This window comes from Barbus barbus (genome assembly GCF_936440315.1).
Source record: "Barbus barbus genome assembly, chromosome: 30".
In the NCBI taxonomy this organism is placed as follows: Eukaryota; Metazoa; Chordata; class Actinopteri; order Cypriniformes; family Cyprinidae; genus Barbus; species Barbus barbus.
The window spans coordinates 10,441,756-10,462,477 of NC_136758.1; the positions used below are offsets into that span (position 1 = coordinate 10,441,756).

At 36.0% G+C, this 20,722-nt stretch overlaps 2 protein-coding genes across 2 annotated transcripts in view; one reads left to right on the forward strand and one right to left on the reverse strand.

Annotated features, from left to right (window-relative positions):
• The window catches only part of LOC306849974 (pleckstrin homology domain-containing family H member 1), a 53,997-nt gene extending 41,268 nt beyond the window's left edge, over window positions 1-12,729 (reverse strand). The window contains exons 1-2 of the mRNA XM_079385372.1: window positions 12,435-12,729; window positions 2,740-2,909 (exon numbers count right to left, since the gene is read on the reverse strand). Coding sequence (XP_079241498.1) covers window positions 2,740-2,883 — 144 coding nt within the window. The 5' untranslated portion in view covers window positions 2,884-2,909; window positions 12,435-12,729. The remainder of the gene's footprint in view (window positions 1-2,739; window positions 2,910-12,434) is intronic.
• LOC306850608 (dihydropyrimidinase-related protein 5-like) overlaps window positions 1-20,722 on the forward strand; it is a 618,334-nt gene that overhangs the window by 69,352 nt on the left and 528,260 nt on the right. The gene's annotated exons all lie outside the window — the stretch shown is intronic.

Below are 20,722 nucleotides of genomic sequence, written 5' to 3' on the forward strand. Positions count from 1 at the left end.
TAAATAAAAACACTCTACATCAAATGGGTATTCTATTAATACAGAAAATGTGCAACATTTTGCACAGTACTATACAGTACCTTTCACATACTATATTGTGCAGAAACAGTCCATAGCATGGTAGTATGCTATTCAAACATAGCCTACGAGCACTCACACACAATGTTCATCTCATTCTACAACAGGACACACTTTTCAACTAAAGGGCATGCGTACGTGAACAAATGGAAAAAGTATTCCCTCATGCCAGAATGAGAGATCACACCCCTCACACAATTCTGTGTCAAGCCTTTCCTCTGCAAAGTGGGTCAATGTGTAAAACACTCCTAACGCTGCCCAGAGAAACAGATGAGAAGCTTATGAATCTTTCTAAACAGGCAACAGCAGCAAACTCTCAGCACGTTCTTATGTCCTCTTCAACAAAACAAGCAGAAACCCATGAGACTCTGAGCCCCGATATATAGCGAGAGAGAGAGAGAGGCTGGAAAGAATGGGAGAGCAGGAGAGTGTGGAGGTCAGGGTGAGCAAAAGGCTGTTAGAGCGATGACCAGAGAGGGGATAAACCTGATGGAGGATCCTTGGGAGCCGTCCAAGACTTAATGTCCCTGTGGTCTGCGTGTTTGGACAGTAAACACCCTAATGGCACCACCACAGATAGAAAAAAAAACACAACAACAGACCTACCTCTTGGACCGAAAAGAAAAACAAAATTGATGTTGTTGCTTTTGGACTGACTTATTAACATCAAGAGGAGCAAATACACACATGGTTTACAGACCGATCTTATACTGTTTATATGTTCCTCTGTGAGATGTTTATTCCACGGTGTGTTTATTGAGACAAAGCTATGCATGAAAAATGGTTAGAAGGTGTTCTGATTCTTCACTAAACAGTTTTTATGGCTGAAAAGGTTTGGGATTGAATAGCGCAAAAGTTCAAAACCCCTAAGGCCTGAAACATACTTTACGCAAATCAGTGAACGCAGATGTGTCTAGCTATGCTAGCTTTTATGTGATGTTGTATTTTGAAATGAGTTTGATTTTAATTCACTCAAGTACGCTTTGCATTTTCAGTGTGGCCACAAGGGGCACCACAGTACGTATTAGTGTAAATGTCTTTTTTACAGTCAGTTTTCTCTTTCAGGTCAACTACTATTATGGCAGTTTAAGATTAGGTAGCGGTAAAAAAATAAAAAACAATTATCGTAGGGCCACTTTGAGGTCAACTACAATAACAGTGAAACAACATCTGAGAAAGAATTTTGCTAAGCAAGTTGTTAAAGTCAAATGTTTATAGTGAATAACATTGCAACAACATTGCAAAAGACGTCCGTTAAACAGCAGCTTAAGTAGTTAGTACAGCATGCAGCAAGTATTTTTTTGACGCGATTGCCCCAATTTTAAATCCGCCTCTTGCCTAACTCGTTCTTCTCCCTTTTCACATCACACATCAAATCAATAAAAATGAAGGAAATAATCAAAAAGGGAAATAACGTACCTCACGGGTGTTTATTGGATAAGGTTAGGGTTAGGTGTAGTGATGGCTTTATTATCCCAAAGCGGCATCCATTTAATAATTTTAATAACAATTACAATTTACACTCAATATGTTATTTTATATAATGTTCTACAATAGTGAGGTGCAGATATGTGCCACTATTTGCACTAAACTATTTGTACTTGGTGTAAATAACATCTATCACTAAGAAAATATGCTATTTTCACTGTGTGTAAATACCAGATATTGCACTTATTGTAAATAGCATCTTTGCCTATACATTATGTTTGAAAGCTCTTTCGCCCCTAGAGTAGTTAGGTTTGTTACCTCCATGGAGTATGTTCAAGCAACATCATGCATAGCAACCACTTAGAAAACCTTAGCAGCCATGTAGTAATGTTCTGCAACCATCCACAACACCCTAACAAAGCGGTCACAAACAAACAACACCAGTTTCTTCAGAAAATGTCAAAAGACAGTTACTTTAATCTTGTAATTAATAAACAATTTGTTTCCTCGTCTCTAAAATGCACACACTGACACACACACCTGTATATTCACTCAAGCATTCAAACGAGTCAGTGGTTTCCCCCTGACTTTCCTTGCAAGGCTGCCTGCCAAGTTTGACGGTTAACCTTGTCTTGCAAGACGAAACGCTGAGGTCAATGCAGCGTGACCAAACCATAGAGGAGGAGGGAGAGAAAGAGCGGAGAAGAAACTAAGTAACTTGTTCCACTCTGACTGAGGAATACCATAGAACAGTGATATATCAGGTGGTAAAACCACAGTACTTTGATATATATATCATGGTACTGAATGATTACAGTGTTCAAGTAGCATGATATTTACATGGTGCAACTAAGGTACTTCAAAATACCATGGTAAATGTCCAATAAAAAGTACCAAGTCCAAAAAATAAAAAGACAGTATTACTTTCTGGAACTGTGTTGTTAGTGAGTTAGGATGATGGGACAGGCTGAAGACTTCATGTGCAAGTTATTAGATGCAACCCTGCAGCATGTTTACTATATTATCTGGCCTTATAGAGCATGTTATGTTCACTGTCAAATAAAATGGCTTTTTTACAGTCTAACTCAAGGGAATTGATATTTGTTTTGGCTAGATGAAATTATGTGTACATAAGCTGTGCAAAATGTACATAAAATAATCTAATCATATGCATAACTGGAATGCAGTGGGCGAATTGTAGACCACGTGTTACCCATAACACCTCTCATTTACCCTCTCAGCAAGTAGGTGGCGGATGTTTCCCGCTTGTAGACGAAACCTCATGAGCTGCGTCTCCAGGGCGATGCATCTCTTCTGCCAGTCCACACTTCCATTGGGCACTGCTGCCGTGGATACACCCTCCATCACCTCTGCCATCTGTGCCTGTGTGCCAGTCTGCCAACCTGCAGGTAACAGCGATGGAAATTTGTCAGATGGAGTGAGAACACAACTAACTTTTACATGTATGCAAGGCAAATAGAGGACAGGGTTAACAGGTTGGCCTTGAAACCTGGAGGCGTGGGACCTTGGACCGGGCTGAAATTAGATAGCTTATAATTGTCCTTGTATCAATTCCAAAATCTACCAACAGCCTTGTCCACAGACATTGAATATTTTCTGTTTCCAATGCTTCATTCACAGAGTTCCAATACCTTTTGACCAATGAATTGCCAGTCTTTATATGACTTCTAAAGTCAATCCTGATTATTGGATAGATATTTGAAAAAACATTTTTTAAAGTTTGCACTAAAGGATAGCAATTTATAGCCAAAGAAACATGCATACTAGCATAATTAGGCACATTAGCATAATTAGCATAATTTTCAGGACTGACATCTTAATTTAAAATTCCCTGATTTTCCTTGATCTGGATTTTAGCACAGCTGTGTAGATATTATCTGCATGTTTCTACAGTGGACCAGTAGTGCACAACTAGGGATGCAACGATTATAGATTTTGCTGGTACGATTATTGTCTGATGAATAATCACGGTTTTACGATTATGACGATTATTAGGCATTTATTCATTTCCCAACATTAATAATGTATAAAATCACATGAACACTCTTTAGATGTTAAAGTGTTATTTATTGCTGGCTTTTGAAACAGAAATAACACAATAACCAACAATACAGCACAAAATAATAATAAACAAACAACAAACAAAAGTCCATCTCTTCCATTAGAATTAAAAAAGGTGACCGCTGCTCTGTAAACATCCATGACAGTATTTCTCTTTTGAAAATAATGAACGAAAGAACAATAGGTAGGTCCCATTTGTTAACATTAGTTAAAGCAGGTTAACATTAACTAAAAATGTGCAATAGCTAATTGCAGTAGTTAATATTCTTTGTTAATGTTGATTAATAAAAAATACAACTATGTTAGTTAATGTTAGCTCCATTGAATTATATTAAGACAACTTTTGATTTTATAATGTATTATTAAAAGTTGAAATTAAGATAGCATTATTAATAAATGCAGTCATTGTTTTTTTTTCATGTTAACTAATGGACCTTGTGTTACTGAACAATAATAACGAATCAGTCGTTGATATATAGATAGGCCCACTGTTCTCTATTATAGATCAGTGGATGGGCCATGTTTTAGCTTAGAAACAATGTTTGAAAATAAATAGCTCATTAAGTCTTTAAGTAAGAATTATTTGATGCTATTGTGAAGACTAAAGCGAATATAAATATCTAAATGACTGTGAGTGTGAAACATTATTGACACAGTTTTAGGAAAGTAGCGCAGCTGATTTGTTTACTGGGTTACCGGGGTAACGGCAGCGCCCTCTAGTGGCGGATGTGCGTCATTCAGCGCGTCTTCACTTTAACTCGCTCCGCTTTTCTTCTCATCTGTGCTCATTTAAATTAAACCGTTGCCTTTTTAAAGTTCTAAAGTAATCATATGAGGCTGCATCGCAATTTTTCCACAAATAAACAGAATAAATTAATACGTTTGTTATAGGCTACTGTATAAGTTAGGCTGTTTTGTATTTTGTTTTGTATTCGCACTTGTGCTCCTAAATAAATTTTCCAGTTCGCACACATCTATTTTTAGTCGCAAATGCGAGTGAAATGCTCGCACTGTGGAGCCCTGCACACTACTATCGACAGGCATTTCTTTGGTGGAAATAAAGCTTTGCTGTTTAGTCCCTCTGTCACTAATGTAATTAGTGTAGTAGCCTCTGTGTCTCTGATAAGCAGCGCGTCATTTCAAGCTGGTGCACCACTAGCGTGACTTTGTTTTCATTTTGCACAAGCTGCAACAGTTCAGCTCCGTGCAACAGAAACACTCGGTTTTGCGAAACCTTTACGATTAATTAACCGTGACGTTTTAAAGCGCGGTTAATCGCGGAACCGGTTAATCGCTGCATCCCTATGCACAACACAACGCAATTTCCAAAACATAGCGGAAACAAGCCACAACACAACCAAAATTAGCACAGCACAATGGAAACAAGCCACAACACAACAAAATTAGCTTATAGTTTATAATCAGTTGTATTTATGAGAAATTAAGTCACAATTGTTAGATATAAGGTTGCAATTATAAGAAATAGGCCTAGTCACAATTGAGATATAATGTCATATTGTGAGATACAAAATTTCACATTCACAGATATTTTGAGATTTAAAGTCACATTGTGATACAAAGCCATATTTATGAGAATTTAAGTTGCATTTACAAAACATTTGTTCACAATAACACCAAATTAACTGTGATAGTTGTAATTTCCTTCTTTTTTTTAACTCCAAGACACAAATAGGCTTCTACTCGTCACTATATCAGCCATCGGCTACCCTGCTCTCTAAAGAATTGGAATGCGTAATGGCCATTAAAAACCTCATATTGATGGACCATTAGTTAATAGTGCAACTGACAGGAACTTTGCTTTAGTGTTTATAGTGTTTCAGCGACTGGAGTTTAATTCCATTAGACAATCTAATGAAAAAGAGGCCAAAATCTTGGTGATCTAAGACTGACATTTACCATGAGATGAGAACACACAGTTGACATCACAGGTTTGGCGGTAAATGCTCTGGGCCAGGGGTTTCTTTTCACCTCTCTTTCATTGTTTCCCTCCCTTCAAATGAGCTCACTTTTTAGTGATCACCTAGGTAACCACTGAAAAGCAAACTTGAGCTGTGAGCTCATAGAAATGACACAGTTTAACAAAGGCTACCTTCGCGATCTCTCCCTCTCTCCCTACATACGCACTATAGACACTAATATACACATGCATATATTGTGTGAAGGCCGTAGGGATGGGGTAAGTCCAGCTATGCATGTGCAGACAGTTTACCCAGCGGCCTAAGCAATCCCTACCCTATATTCAGCCACCTAAGTATCCCTGCTTAAGCAATCCCTTCTTAATTACAGGCCCATGGAGAAACAGGATCCTGGCCCACACAATGGAGTCTTTCTGCATGACAGTCCCATTACCAATATGAGGGAGGGGGTCTTTCTCTCTTCCCCTGAAAAAAGGGATAAAGAATGTGGAGGCTCAAAGGAGACAAGCTCTTGAATAGTGGAAAGCACTGATTATTTTTTACCTGTACAAAGTCGACAGGCGACCATTTGTAGCTCATATTTTAAAAATGTGTAACATCTGCGAAGCTAGTGGGTGAAACTAGTTATTTTTTGTCCTATCTATTAATTTATCCAAAACATACATTGAAAATGCATTTCATAAATACAATTTCTTGAATACACCTCTTCTATGATGATCAACTTTTAAATATATGTGAGTTAAAATCCCTTTTATTATTGTTTGAGGGGCACAAAGTCAAAAATGTTGACTTTACAACTGTCTGATGCTACAACTGTCCTGATTTTATAATTAAGAAAAAGGGCAGCATTTAAATACCTAAAGTCTTCAACCCTGTTTGGCATAATCTTGGGGGAAAACATTGGGGAAAATATTTTAACAAAATTCCATCGCTGCTCATTAATATCTGCCGAATCACTGTCATGTGGAACACCCAAAATGCAAAAACATGCAGAAAAAACCTAACATGGAAAATTAGATGATAGATAGGCTGATTACAGTGTTTCAATACGTCTTATAAATAAACCAGATAATCTGATCTTTTATGAAAGGGCAAGATTAGCTCAGGTTGCAAAATGTCATGTGGTGCAACTCCCCAAAAATTTAGTGATATTTATGAAAAAAAAAGTTCATTATGTTAGTTCAATATAATTAATTAGCTCAATATAATTATTTTTCTTTAAAAAAAAATTATTCCACTGCAAGACAAACTTGAAGATTTTATATAACCAAGAATATAAAGAGGAACTTCCTAAACCATGTGTGTTTTAAACAGTTTTTTTTTATTTATTTTTTTATCATAGACTCTTTTATGTCACTGACCCTAGCACTATTTGCATAACTGCTATGACAGGCTCTCAGAGTCCTGCGGTGTATCTAATCAAAGTGCAGGGGTGTGAGCTGTAGATCATTTTGTTAGTGGAGTTTAAATGTAGCCTGTCATAAATACGCACTAACCCCGAAGTCTGAAAATGGCTAAATATAACATCTCTATTCAGATGGTGGGAAAAATAAAACTCACAATACAGAATGGTAGACAACAAAGTAAAAGAGAACATTTCAAAAATGCATGTCCCCAAAAAAAGATGTTTTTGACAGACTACAAAGCCATAACAGTTAACATCTGGACAATATAACAGGCCTTGTAAGAGACAATAAAGGAAAGCAAGCTGTGGAGTTGGAAGTGAAACGATAAATGAGACGGACTGACACCAGAAGTCTCCGGCGCGGTAGACATTCAAACTGCAGAGCGGCACAACTGCGCCATGTTGCACTCTACAATTAGCATGGTCGTAACTACAGCCCTACTGACAAATTACAGAAGCGGCGCACAGAGAGATTCCACTAGCTGACCAAAACGTTATAACTCTCTGTCCAGTTATGTACGGACTTGACTGAAGTCAAAACCTGAGGTTTGGGAAACAGAGCCTGGAAGAGGCAGGAATGGCCATCAGAAAGAGAGGTCAAATTAAGCCAATGTTTCTGCTTGCTCAGCCCATGTTGACTTGTACTGCCAAATATGACAGCAACATGCAAATAATCCATTTGCCCCTGAAGCCTCTGTGCTAATGTTGTGAGGAGCAAGGCATTTTGCACCCTTGCCTTGTTTCACAGGGGGGAGGGAGGAAGAGAGGAGAAAGAGTACTATACTCTTTCCCCTTATGCCTTGAGTTGGACATATTCAAAATGCACAATTTTATAGATAATACTTACCAAATACTCCCAACATATTCACAATAATATAAAATTAAAACAATTCAGTTAATATAACAATAACTATCACAAAAGTTTCACCATCATTCTCACATCTGGAATGTATGAAAGTGTGATAGATCAAAGATGTGTAATAGTTTTTTTATTATTATTATATTAGTAATATCTATTATTTTAATTTAATGTTTCAGTTCTATTTAACAGTTGATTTTCATCTTTAACAATTTATAAAATTATGGAAGTTATTATAAAATTATGGTCAAATTTAAGCCATTTCACAACAAATACATAAATGTTAAGATTGACTGACTGTTTTTTATTATTGATTGATTGATTGATTTTTGATATTTTGCACAGACTTACTGTCTACTCAAAAGATCAAGCCACCATGAAAGCTTCCATACTAAACTATATAGATATCTCAAACCGCATTCATGACAACAAATAAAAAAGCCAGAGTTGCACACCAAACTATAGTCTAGCTTTTAATGGCAAAAAGTCTGTTATTTGCTATACTCAATATATTCTTATAACTGATACATGGAGAATATGATCTCTGTTAAACAGTGTAGTAGTGGAAAGAGTAAATATTATAAACCAATGAATAAGGCGATGTGAAATGAAAAAACAGCTATGTGTGTGTAGGTCATGAAAGGCCAGTGGGAAACCAGGACAAGTCTCTGGTGCATCATTCAATAAAACAGAACCTCCTCTGTTATTCCAATAAAATGAATATCATTTTGAAACTCTATTTCATGTACCCACACACGCACACACCCTAGATCTCTGCTGAGCGTGCAGCTGCGGTGATGTAAGCGATTAGGTGATTAAATGATATCATCGCAACAGTCGTGTGAAATCCCCTCTGTTGTTTTTCTGGATTGTCTCTGTCAAGACCAAACTGGTTTTCCAAGACTTTGGCATCCCATCCGAATTACTCAAATCAGCAGGAAAAAAGCATGTCTGGGTCAGCTTGTGGTATGTGTGTGTGTGTGTGTGTGCGTGTAAGTGTGTTTCTGTCATTACAATCAACTCAATTTGAAGCCAGTCAATGACATTTGAGTCCTATTACTATTGCATTTATATTCAAATAATAAAATGATGTGCAGTGCTATATGATATCATTTCTGCATGTGTGATCGTCGGAATGAATAAAGTAGCTATTACAGGTTGGAGCGAGCAGTCAGTGAGCTTTCCAACTCTTTGCTCTTGCACAGACTATATATCTCAAAAGAAAGGCCACCACATGCAACTCAACCGAGCCTGACATCTTTTGTTTCAGCCCGCAACAAAGTTTCCATTTGGTGTCTGTGCAACAATTTATGGCCACCCATAACATCAGCTTTGGAGGTCTGAATGTCTGTTTGACTAACTCAAAGTAGCTGTTCGCTAGAAAACAGCAAAATAGGATTCATTCCTCCATGCAGAAGCTTACTGGCTCCATTGTACTTTTCTGTACAGTTTTAACCTTTTGAGAAGGTCTGAGAAGTTTGGTTCTTCCAAGGTTTCTGGTGGAAAAAAAACAAGCCTGTTTTGATGACGTCAAGAAGTGGTTTTGAGAACTTTTAAATCAACTGGTCAGGCAAAGAGACCAGTTAGACTTAAGGCCAGCTGGCTCTATTGTATTTCTCTGTAAAGGTTTAATCATTACAACTCATAAGAAGTTCTAAGAAGGTTGGTTCCTCCCAGTGTTTCTGGTGAAAAACAGAATTTAAATGCCACTTTATGCTTTCCAAGCCTGTTTTAATGGTTTTAGAGAGGTTTAGAGTACCTTTAAATCAGCTGGTCAGGTAAAAAGACCAGTTACACCAGCTTAAGACTAGCTTGGCCAGGCTGGAAGACTATCTAAAACAGCTTAAACCGTGCTTATGCTTTCTAACTCTATTGTACTTCTCTGAAAAGCTTTAATCAGTACTCATGAGAAGAGCTGAGAAGGTTAGTTCCTCCTAAGGTTTCTGGTGAAAAAAAGCATTTAAAACACCGTCGTCTGGTCTCCAAACCTGTTTTGATGATTTTAGAGAGGTTTTAGGTACTAATAAATTAGCCTGTCAGGAATGGAGACCAGTTAGAACAGCTTAAGAGAAGCTTGACCAGGCTGGGAGTCTATCAAAAGCAGCTTAAACCATGCAGACTGGGCATATCCGACTGTACTTGTCTGTAAAACTTATATCAGTACAATTTATGAGAAGGTCTGAGAAGGTTATACCTCCCAAGGTTTCTGGTTGAAAAAAAATGTAAATGCTGTAGTCTCCAAGCCTGTTTTGATGGTTCTAGAGAGGATTTGGATACTTTTAAATCAGATGGCTGATGAACTGGCAGTTACACCAGATTAAGACCAGTTTAGCCAGGCTTGAAGACCAGATAAACCAGCCTTAAACCATGCTGAAGCTTTCCAGTTCTATTGTACTGTAAAGCTTTAATTACTACAACTCATGAGAAGGTCATAAAAGGTTGGTTCCTCTCAAGGTTTCTGGAGGGGAAAATAAATGAATGTCTGGTCTCAGAGCCTGTTTTGGTGGTTTTAGAGAGGTTTTGGTTTACTATTAAATCAGGTCAGGAGACCAGCACCCTTTTACAACCAATCTGGCAGAATTAGAAGACCATATAAACCAGTTAAAACCAGCTTATGATAGTAAACCATGCCACTGAACCATAAAACAACTACATAAGATGACTGTTAGTTTACAGCCATCAATGACAGCAAAAGCCGCTACTGAATATAGCACATCACCGCAGCCTGAGCCTCCAGATATGTCATATTTGGGGTGAGAACATCTGCTGTCGAATACAACACTCATTTAGTGGTATAAATAGACTGGATTACATGAATCACAGAGAGTTCCTAACAGCTGTAGATCTCCTGCAGCTCACCTCTCCAATATTCTTCTTCTCTGGTCTACAGGAAGCTTTGTATTCAGCCTAGTAACAGGCTTCTGCAAACTGGCCACACTCATTATCAGCTGAAGCAGTAAATATAGCCTATGACATTCCTCCATGCAGAGGTGTAAACATCACCTACACACCGCAGCCTCCCCCAGAAAGCATTGACTGATGCAGGATGAAGAGAAAACTTTATTTGGTGAAGAAAATAACAGTGCTTGCCAGCAGCAATAGACGTTTTAGGTAAGCTTAGGTTTTATGCTTTGGTTTACACAAATTAAATGGCATTTGCTGTCGTGTCACTCAGCACGCGACTTATTGTCTGTGAAAGTGAAGGCTAGAAGTTGATAGATAAAAGGGTCAATGACAGATAAAGAAGTCTGAGACAATATAACAGAAGACATTTCAAAATTTAGAAGAAAATGCACAGTTTCACACATTTTTGAAAAAAATATATATATACCATTTTCAACTAACTTTGATTCAATGGCATGTGGTATAACTATTAAGTAAAAAGCAATACCATATTTTCCTTACACCTTCAATACATGTGAGTGAGTACATGTATACACATCTTGGTCATTTTTGAACAGTTTACAAATAATAATAAAAGTATAATTTCATATTAATTTCAAAGGTAATAAACTATTTTTACAAATATAACAGTTTTAATATTATAAGATTCCTTAAGAATCCCCAACATTTTTTTCTTGTTATACCATTTAACAACTGACCACCTGAAATAAGATTATCATATTATTAAAAAGGTCAAAATATTTCATATTTTAAAAGCTCTACTGACCTTGACAAATAGTTATGTATTGCATCTTGACAATAACACATTGATTTTGTAGAGAACAAGTGTTATATCTCTATCATCTATCTATCTATCTATCTATCTATCTATCTATCTATCTATCTATCTATCTATCTATCTATCTATCTATCTATCTATCTATCTATCTATCTGTTACTTATTTTTCAAGAAATAAGCACTTCTGCTTTGTAATAAATAGTTTCCCTAATAATCTACAAATATACCAGCTAGACATTTTTTTTACTTTATGCCACACACACACAGAATAAAAATTTTAATTTTAAAACTGAAAACTTCCACCATAAAATAGGTGCATGCAAGTGATTGAATATACAAGATAGAGTCATGTTAAATGAAGAAGCATGCTTGAATAATATCAACAGTGCTGTTTTGCAAGCACTGTAATAATGTCTAAGAGAGAGAAGAGTATAGGGTTTCTACTACTATTTACTCATGACTGTTTATTGTGCAGTCCTGTGTATGTGAGGTCAAACTGGGATCAAACTCATTCATTATAATCAAAAACTCCACGTGAGGACACATGCTCATGCTCTGAGAATGAAACAGACATAAACACTCTCAAGAAACACTTCATAGTCTGTTATTCACTGTAACAGCACGAGTGACCAGAGACTGGTTGCAAACTGCATCATTGCTCTTTCTTTACTATTTATTTAACATACAGAAGCACAACACTTTTTCTAAACGTTACTACACGAAACACGGTGATGGGACATTGGCACTGCTGGCATTACATGTCCAAAAATGGACACAACGCACAGGTGTGTCAGACTGGAAAATGTCAACATTAACTTATGGACCCCCTGCACATCCCAACTAACACTGCAGTTTGAGATATGTGAAGCATGAAGACATTAAACATGATGACACATGCCATGAGCCAAACCGGAGTCAAACTATACTATCCTCGTGTACTACATAGTCTACCCAGGATCATACCTTGTGACTGTCCTTCTTTTGACCGCCCGAGATTTTCACTTTAATGTTTTCAAAGCAGGTAACGTTAGATCACATCACATCGCTGCGCTACGCCTCCAAACTTCGCAAACGCCCTCAAAAGTCGCTCCTCCAAAACTTTCATTCTTCAGAGCTTCCAGTCCTGCTCTGAACTCAGCAGACGTTGCAGCAGATCTCCATTCATCCTTCACTCCTTTAAAGAGCCGAATGCTGGGGTCAGATTACGCCGGGAGCCAAACCCCTTGTCTGCTAGCCATGTCCGATTCGCGAACGAATCGTTCTATTGAGTCGAATCTTTAAAATGAATCATTTGCACCCAGAACGATTCGCAATGAGACGAAAACCCAAGCGGACAGGGAGTGAATACATTAGGAAAGAACCTGATTTATGACTCATTGAACTAAAAGTAAGCTACTTTGTACTAATAACCGGAATGTTACTGGACATACAAATAAAACGTTGGCTACTTTATGTTTTTACAACACAACAAACTGAACTGGGACACATAAAATGGTAAGTATTGAAATTAAGTCGGTAAAATAAATAATTTAATAGCATTGTGTGTTGTATATATGTACTGTATATGCCTGTTGTGCCAGACCGGGATGTTAGGAACAACGTAATGACGTAAAAGAACCACTGAATCATTTTTGATCTGGTTCATTTAAAAAAGGCGTTCAAAAGAACCGTTTCGCTGATCCGAATTCACTACTCTCTGCGTGTCTGTGTGTATGCCCTGAACACACAGGAAATTGCATCAGGGGCCACTACTGTCCCACTCTGGAGTGTTCAAAGTTTTCTGACTCACTCATGTGTAATTTGGGCTGAAAAGATTTTAATGCACTTTGAGGATGAAATTGTCATCCAGAAATAAAAATAAAAATGAAGAAATTGAAGATGAAACCTATTTGTAGTATTATTCACATGTTAGCACTTTATGTTACAGTCCTGTTCCTCACTTATTGTAGTAATTACAATAGCTAGGTAATAACTAGGTACTAACCCTGAACCTAACCCTACCCCATGTAGTTACCTTATAGCACCAGTACTTTCTTGGGTAAGTACATGTAAGTACACATACTGTCAAATAAAGTGCAACCATTCACACTGTGTTGCCAACTATCAATACTGTAATGCAAAAACATCCTATTCTCATGCATAATAGAATTTCCTTGTTTTCTGTCAATTTAAAAGTGAAGTATGACCTTGAATAGCCTACTTGTAATTTATAAGCAACTACTTTACTTCCAAATAATTAAAATTATTATTTTACTTACCAAGTTTTATTACAATAATTACAAAAAAGACATCAGTTCTCAAAAGTGGTTACAGAGAACAGAGATTACAGCATAATTTCTGTTATAGTCCTCCTGATACACTATTTTTAAAAATAATTGAAAATCTTTGCCATGCAGTGCCAGCCGAAATGTCCATGCTGCTAAAGTATAGTGTGAAAGTTTGCAGTTATAACGAATCATTACAGGCCAATAAAATGTTTGTAGGTGTGCAATTAGGAAGTTTGTGAGTCTGCATGCTTTAATTGGCTTCCTTTAAAAAAAAAAAAAAAGAATGAAAGAAAGAAAATAAAATCTACCTCTTGAGCTTTAGCTCCCGAAACATGTTAGAAATTACGTCTTATTACGTCTTATTCTTGTAGCAGAAACCTTTATCCATAACATGCAGTGCAGTCAATGTGCTGAATCAAACTTATAAGCTTATTGAAAAACTCTAGCTAATATTATGCTATACAGGAACACTGGATTCAGGATTTCATCTTTCATTTGTTTGTCAAAAGACTGTGCATCTTGATATTCTGAACACTGGCTTTTTTTTCTTCATAAGAAATAATATGGTTACCTATAGTGCAGCTGCATGTAATGCCATTATCAGCTGTATTACATTTCCAGCATGGGCTATTTTCTGTGGTTTTACAGAGCAACACCCTAGTATATAATGTCAAAAATTTAATTTTGGGCCTGCTGCAGATGTTTGGATTAAAATAAGAGGACAGACATGCCACATCTTTCTTTCTCTCTGTCCCAATCTTTTTCTCCATGCCTCCAGTGTGTGTGTAAAGCATGTAATGTTGAGATAATTGTTAACCGCACCCTGTTGTGTACAGTACAAAAACGTGACTGCTCTGTCATGAACCGCTGGCAGCTGATGGAGAACTGAAGTCATGCTTGCACAGTTACAAACATTGTTTCATTTAATATTTTATTGTCGCTGTAAATTATTGTAACATTTCACGAGTGTTAATAGCAAGATATGTTACTGCATCTGCATGCATTTGATGCACAGAAACATATAAATACACAAAAACAAATGCATAAATTATAACTTTAGTGACCTCCAAAAGGAAATTCACAGTCTCATGAACCAACAAAGATCCCAATCTGACATCATACAAATATATACCATGAAATAAGTTTATGGAATGTAAGTGTGTGTGTGTGTGTGTGTGTGTATGTGTGTGTGTGTATTTCAGGTACATTCATTACTCTTTCTTTATATAGCTTATATAGTGTCATTTTCTGAACAGAATGAATGTAACACCATGCACATATATAAAAACCTAAATATTTAAATTATAACATCTTATATATATATCATAAGAAAAAAAGTAGAAAAATGGATAATGTCCATTATATAAAGTACATTTTTCCATTAAATTTACTGATGAAATCAGTTCTCAATCAGAATCAAAATCAATAAAGAAAATTCCTTCATATTAGCACAGTACATTAAAACATATTTGTATGGACTTTTCTTATACATACTTTAAACCTGGAGCATTCCTTTAAACAAATGTGGAAGATAAAAGAAAAAAGGAGATAGAGAAAGAGAGAGAGAAAGAGAGAGAGAGAGAGAGAGAGAGAGAGCTCCACTGCCCTCAGTCAAAACAAACCACGACAACTCAGCATGTAATGATTCAAACAAATCAAACTTTTCAAACAAAGTTTGCCAGAGTGAAAATGTTTGCACAAATGTCAGTCTGTCCATGTGCAGGTTATGTGTGTGAATTCTGTATTTTAAGTTAAAGTGATTAAGTCAAACACAAGTTGATGCAGCAGTGGACTGACCTCCACTCACATACCACTGTCATCACCTAGCACAGTAACTTTAAAAACCACATAGAGTGAATTCCATTCAAAAGTGAGCATGACTAGGCCCTACTTACTCTGAAAAGATCTTGAAGTGATGCAGGGCATTACTGTTTCATATGTAATCATTTGAACACCCAGCAGTAACATTCATGCATGCTGATAGCTGTTAAAATTGTTCCAAGTAAAACTTTTTCATCTAATAATCAAAATGTACTTTTCTTGGTGTGATCAAACAACTATGAATATGTAAATACTGTGTGTAAGGAATATCTTCTACAGAGTTCTTGAGTGCATATCTCAAATAAATTACCTTATTTTTCATAATGAATTAGAAGAAACAACAGGGTTGAGTCTAAATCAAAACCAAATCCATGATAAGACCAAGACCATCAAAATAAGTCTTGGACTAGGACCCAAGGACTAAGACCACGACCATGAAAATATGGTTTTGGACTCAGACTCGAAGACCAGGACCATAGAAAATATGGTCACTGACTCGAAATTGAGCACCATGAAAATTAGGTTCTTGGACTCGGCCTTGAGGACCAAGACCAGAACCATGAAAATATGGTCTTAAGCCCCGTTCACACCAAGAATGATAACTATAAATATAACGATAAAAATGTAGTTCTAAAAATCGTTCTCAATATTAAAGAATAGCAGAGTCCACACCACAACTATAACAATAAAGACAGAGAAATTATATCGTTGGAATCACTTTCAGAATGATTTTTTCCAGCTGATGAACGATACAAACATTGACACCCAATCAGAATCCATCCTGCTATCACGAGCTAGAGAATTTAAAGCGCCAGACGCGTGTGCACTTAGAATCAACAGATGATATTGTTCGCTGGTGTGGACGCTAATATCATTATCTTTATATTTATCTTTATAGTTATCATTCTTGGTGTGAACGAGCCTTTAGACTTGAACTCAAAGGACCAAGACCATGAAAATATGGTCTTAGACTCTGTCTTGAGGACCAAGACCATAGAAAATATGGTCATTGACTCGGATTCAAGGAACAGCACCATGAAAATTTGGTTCTTGGACTTGGTCTTGAGTACCAAGACCAGAACCATGAAAGTACGATCTTAGACTTGAACTCAAGGATCAAGACCAAAACCATGAAAATGTGATCTTGGACTCTGTCTTGAGGACCAAGACCAAAATCATAAAAATGTGGTCTTAGACTTAAGGACTAAGATAATGAAAATATGGTCTTGGACTCTGTCTCGAGGACCAAGACCAGAACAATGAAAATATGGTCTTGGACTTGGACATTAGAACTCTGTCTCGGGGCCCAAAACCAAAACAATGAAAATATGATCATGGACTCGAACTTGAGGACCAAAACCAATAGCATAAAAATATGATCTTGGACTCAGACTCAAGAACAAGTCCAAGAAAATGAAAATGTCTTGGACTCTGACTTGAAGTTTAGACTCAAGGACCTGACCAAAATGTCGGGAGCATGTGGACTCTGTCTTAACTAGAACTGGACCCTCTTCTGGTCTCAGTCTCGAACAAATAAACTGGTCCTGACTACAACAGTGGCTAAAGGCCTCTCTACCAATTGTAGTGACACTTTGGATAGTGCTTCCTTCTTGCTGTGACCTTCAAAGGAACAAAAATGCCATTTGGAATTCGCTCATTCTCTTTCCATCACTCGTTTCTGTGTCTTTCCCTCCCTCTCTGCTGTCCGGCGAGGATTTTATTGCCATTTGGCCAGCCTCTCTGGAACCTCAGTGGGAGTGGATCATGATGGAAAAAAAAAAAAAAAATGGATTTAAAAAAATGGAGAATCTAGTGTAAACCATGTTTAACAGCAACAACATGCAGCAGCAGCCCAGGTCCAAAGAATCTGAGGATTGCCATTAGCAACACAGCTGATACATTCACTTGTGATTCCATTTTAATTGGCTAAATCACAATATGTATTCATTGTTATCAATTTTCTCCTTTCTCTGACTAGCTCTGACTTTCTCTGAACGTGAGGTTTGTGTTCAGCAGATAACTGAGTACAGCAGGTGAAGGTCAGCTGCAGTTGCCAAGTCACATTTCTACATTCTTAAAAATAAAAAGTTCCACTCAGAACCAAAATGGATTTTACATGTCATGGGATGTGTTAAGTTCCAATAGTCAATTTTTATTAGTTTTTAAAACAACAACAATATATTAATGCTATGGTATTTCTGTGGTATTGCTGGGTGGTTACATCCAGGTTTAAATAATATATATATATATTCTGATATATTTTGTTTCCTGCATATATGATTTATCATTCACCATGCAGAGTAAAATTATAAGTCTGATCTGCTATATTATAATAGTTTTGAATTTTAATTTAGTTTTATTCTTATTTTATTTTCCTGTTCTTAATCTAACTATTTTTAGTTAGTTAAGCAGTTAAGTTTTCCGATTTCAGTTTAGTATGAGTTTATTGAGGTTTTATGTTGTATTTGTAGGAGTTCTAAAGGTAAACCACAAAATGTCTAGTGGTGTTTTGCATGTTTAATGCAGGAAGATTGTTAAGGATTTAAGTTTTAAAATATTTAATGTATAAAATAAAACTCTTTAAAGCTAATACATTTTTAGTAATGAATATGTGTTTAATGTAACTACAAAAAATATTCTAATCTAATTATTAAATTATTCTCTTTTTTTTAAATATTCTATTTGTATTTTTCAGGTTTTTATTTTATTTTTTTCAGTTATCGAAAATGATCATGCTTTTATTTTTGTGTTCATTAACGATTGTAGCACTGGTCTGATCATCAATAAAGCAAATCATCAACAAGCCAAGTCTAAACTATCATTCATGTTCAGAGCACAAATAGTGCTGTGAAAAACAAACATTGACTGTGTGTCAAACTGCAAGGAAAAGTCTGACAACATTCTTTCAGATGCAACATGTTATTTAGAACTAAATTATAGACTCACAATTTACAGTATAAAATCTGATAGCAGCACATTGGCTTAACTGAACATTTGTTTAAGATGTATTGTCTTAAAACAATATGTATGCCTTGCCTGCTGGGATTGATGCTGGATAATATAAGGATCAGTACAGGTCCATATCATCTGGATAGAGTTCATGGAAATGTGACCAGACACTTGTCCTCAAATCACAGACTGCAGAACTGATGGCTGTTTATTACATTCTCACAAGCCCCTTATTTCTAAACCTTCCACTGTATTTTACTGAGCTCTGCTATTGTATCCATGTCTCTGCAGGTCTCGCTCTCTCTCTCTCTCAGTGTGTGTTTGTGCGCGTGTCTTATGTTTGAATATCTGAATATCTCCCTAAGATCTGACTCTCTTGAAAATTATAGTACACACACACACACAGAGCTCAGCTAGAATGCTCTCCTAAATCTTGTGGATTAGCGTCTCACTGACTGACTGAAGGTGTCTAAGCCAGAGCAAGCCCCAAACATGCTATAAAAAAGTATATAATTTTAACAGAAAATGAATGGAAAATGTTAGAATAAAACAAATACTTGTTTAACCATAAGTTAACTTAAATTATCTATAATTTATCTATCTTACATTAACATGACAACATATGTAATTGTATTGTATATTTTACTGTAATTCTTTGGAAGTAAAAAGTGTGAATTACTATATCATTTATGTATGACATTACACGTATGTTCACAGTAAAATATTAAAATTATGCTGGTTGCAGGTATGAACTTTAATCATATAATCATGTGATTCATTTAATCATGTAATCTTTTTTTTACCACCTATTATTATAATGCTTGGTATATTTTAACAGTATATCAGATAATGAAAGTAATCCAAAAATTATGAATAAAAAAATATTCAGGCACCAAATTGCCTGACACCACCATATAGTGTGTGCATGTGTGTGTGTGTGTGTGTGTGTGTGTGTGTATGTTTAAGGCATTGTGCGCACACACACATTGTGCACACACACACATAAGTAAAAACAGAAAAAAACTCAACAAAAATCATGTTTTTTTATCCTGCATTCCAATTAATATCAATCAAACTGCAGCTGAGTTGTTTTGATTAAATAATAATAGCTAAAAAATACAGCTAACTAACATAATATAACACAATAAAAAACATGATGTATGAAAATTTATGAAAAATGTATAAAAAGTTATTTGTTTTTGAAAATAAACTCTTCATATTTATTTTACAGTGTACATGTTTGGATGGTCGGTTTACGTCCCAGTAATGGTTTAGGGGTGGACCTTCATGCATTTTTTTTTCTTTCTAAAAATCATATCTTTATGTACAATTCACTTCATACAAATTCATAAGACATCACCTCCTTGTAAAATAGTTACACTTTCCCCTATAGCTTTGCTTTTGTCTGGTGTATTATGTGTTTCATATGCAATATTTGTGATATCTGAAAATCCGTCTGTGAATCTGATTTTGACAGATGATTCAAACCATTAGAAATCACTCCTGTGATAGTTTGATTCACCCTTGGCTTAGGGCTCTTAAAATAATGCTTCATTAGGTATGTGGGCAGTTTGCATAGTGGGGAGTTTATTGATTCAGCTAGTTTATTGATTTTAGCTAGTCATGATTGAGATGGCCAGGTTTTCAAACTTCTTGAATGCACAGACACCCAAATCTAATGATCCCCTTTAGTGGGACCCTCTTTCTAAAACATAAAAGGTACCTATAAATATATTACTTGTTGTTGATCTTCTTCTTATTATTTTTACTTCATTTATTTGACTTATTTTATTTTTATTTTATATTTATGGGAAGTTTTATTGGTCCAAAAGTATTTTGAAAGTAAGACATCAAATGGAAATGTCATCATTTGGGTGCCATATGAGTGTCAGATTTCATCAACAAACTAAAACTAAAGTAATCTCTAAAATGATATATAATGAGCTGAATGTTTACTTACCGATCTTACAGCCTTTATAAGTCACTTGAGTTGTTGTTCCTTTCATGTTACTTGATGGTTCATCTGTTAGTGTCTGTTTAGCAGATTTGGTGATAGTTACATACAGTTTAAGTCAACAACATTACAGTCTTCTCTGAGCTAAATGTTCCAAACTTTAAACATTTATGCAATGTATAAATGTATATGCATGGAGTACTCCATGTTTCCTGCCTTTTATGTTTCAGCATTAGCAGTAATCAGGGATATAAATCTAA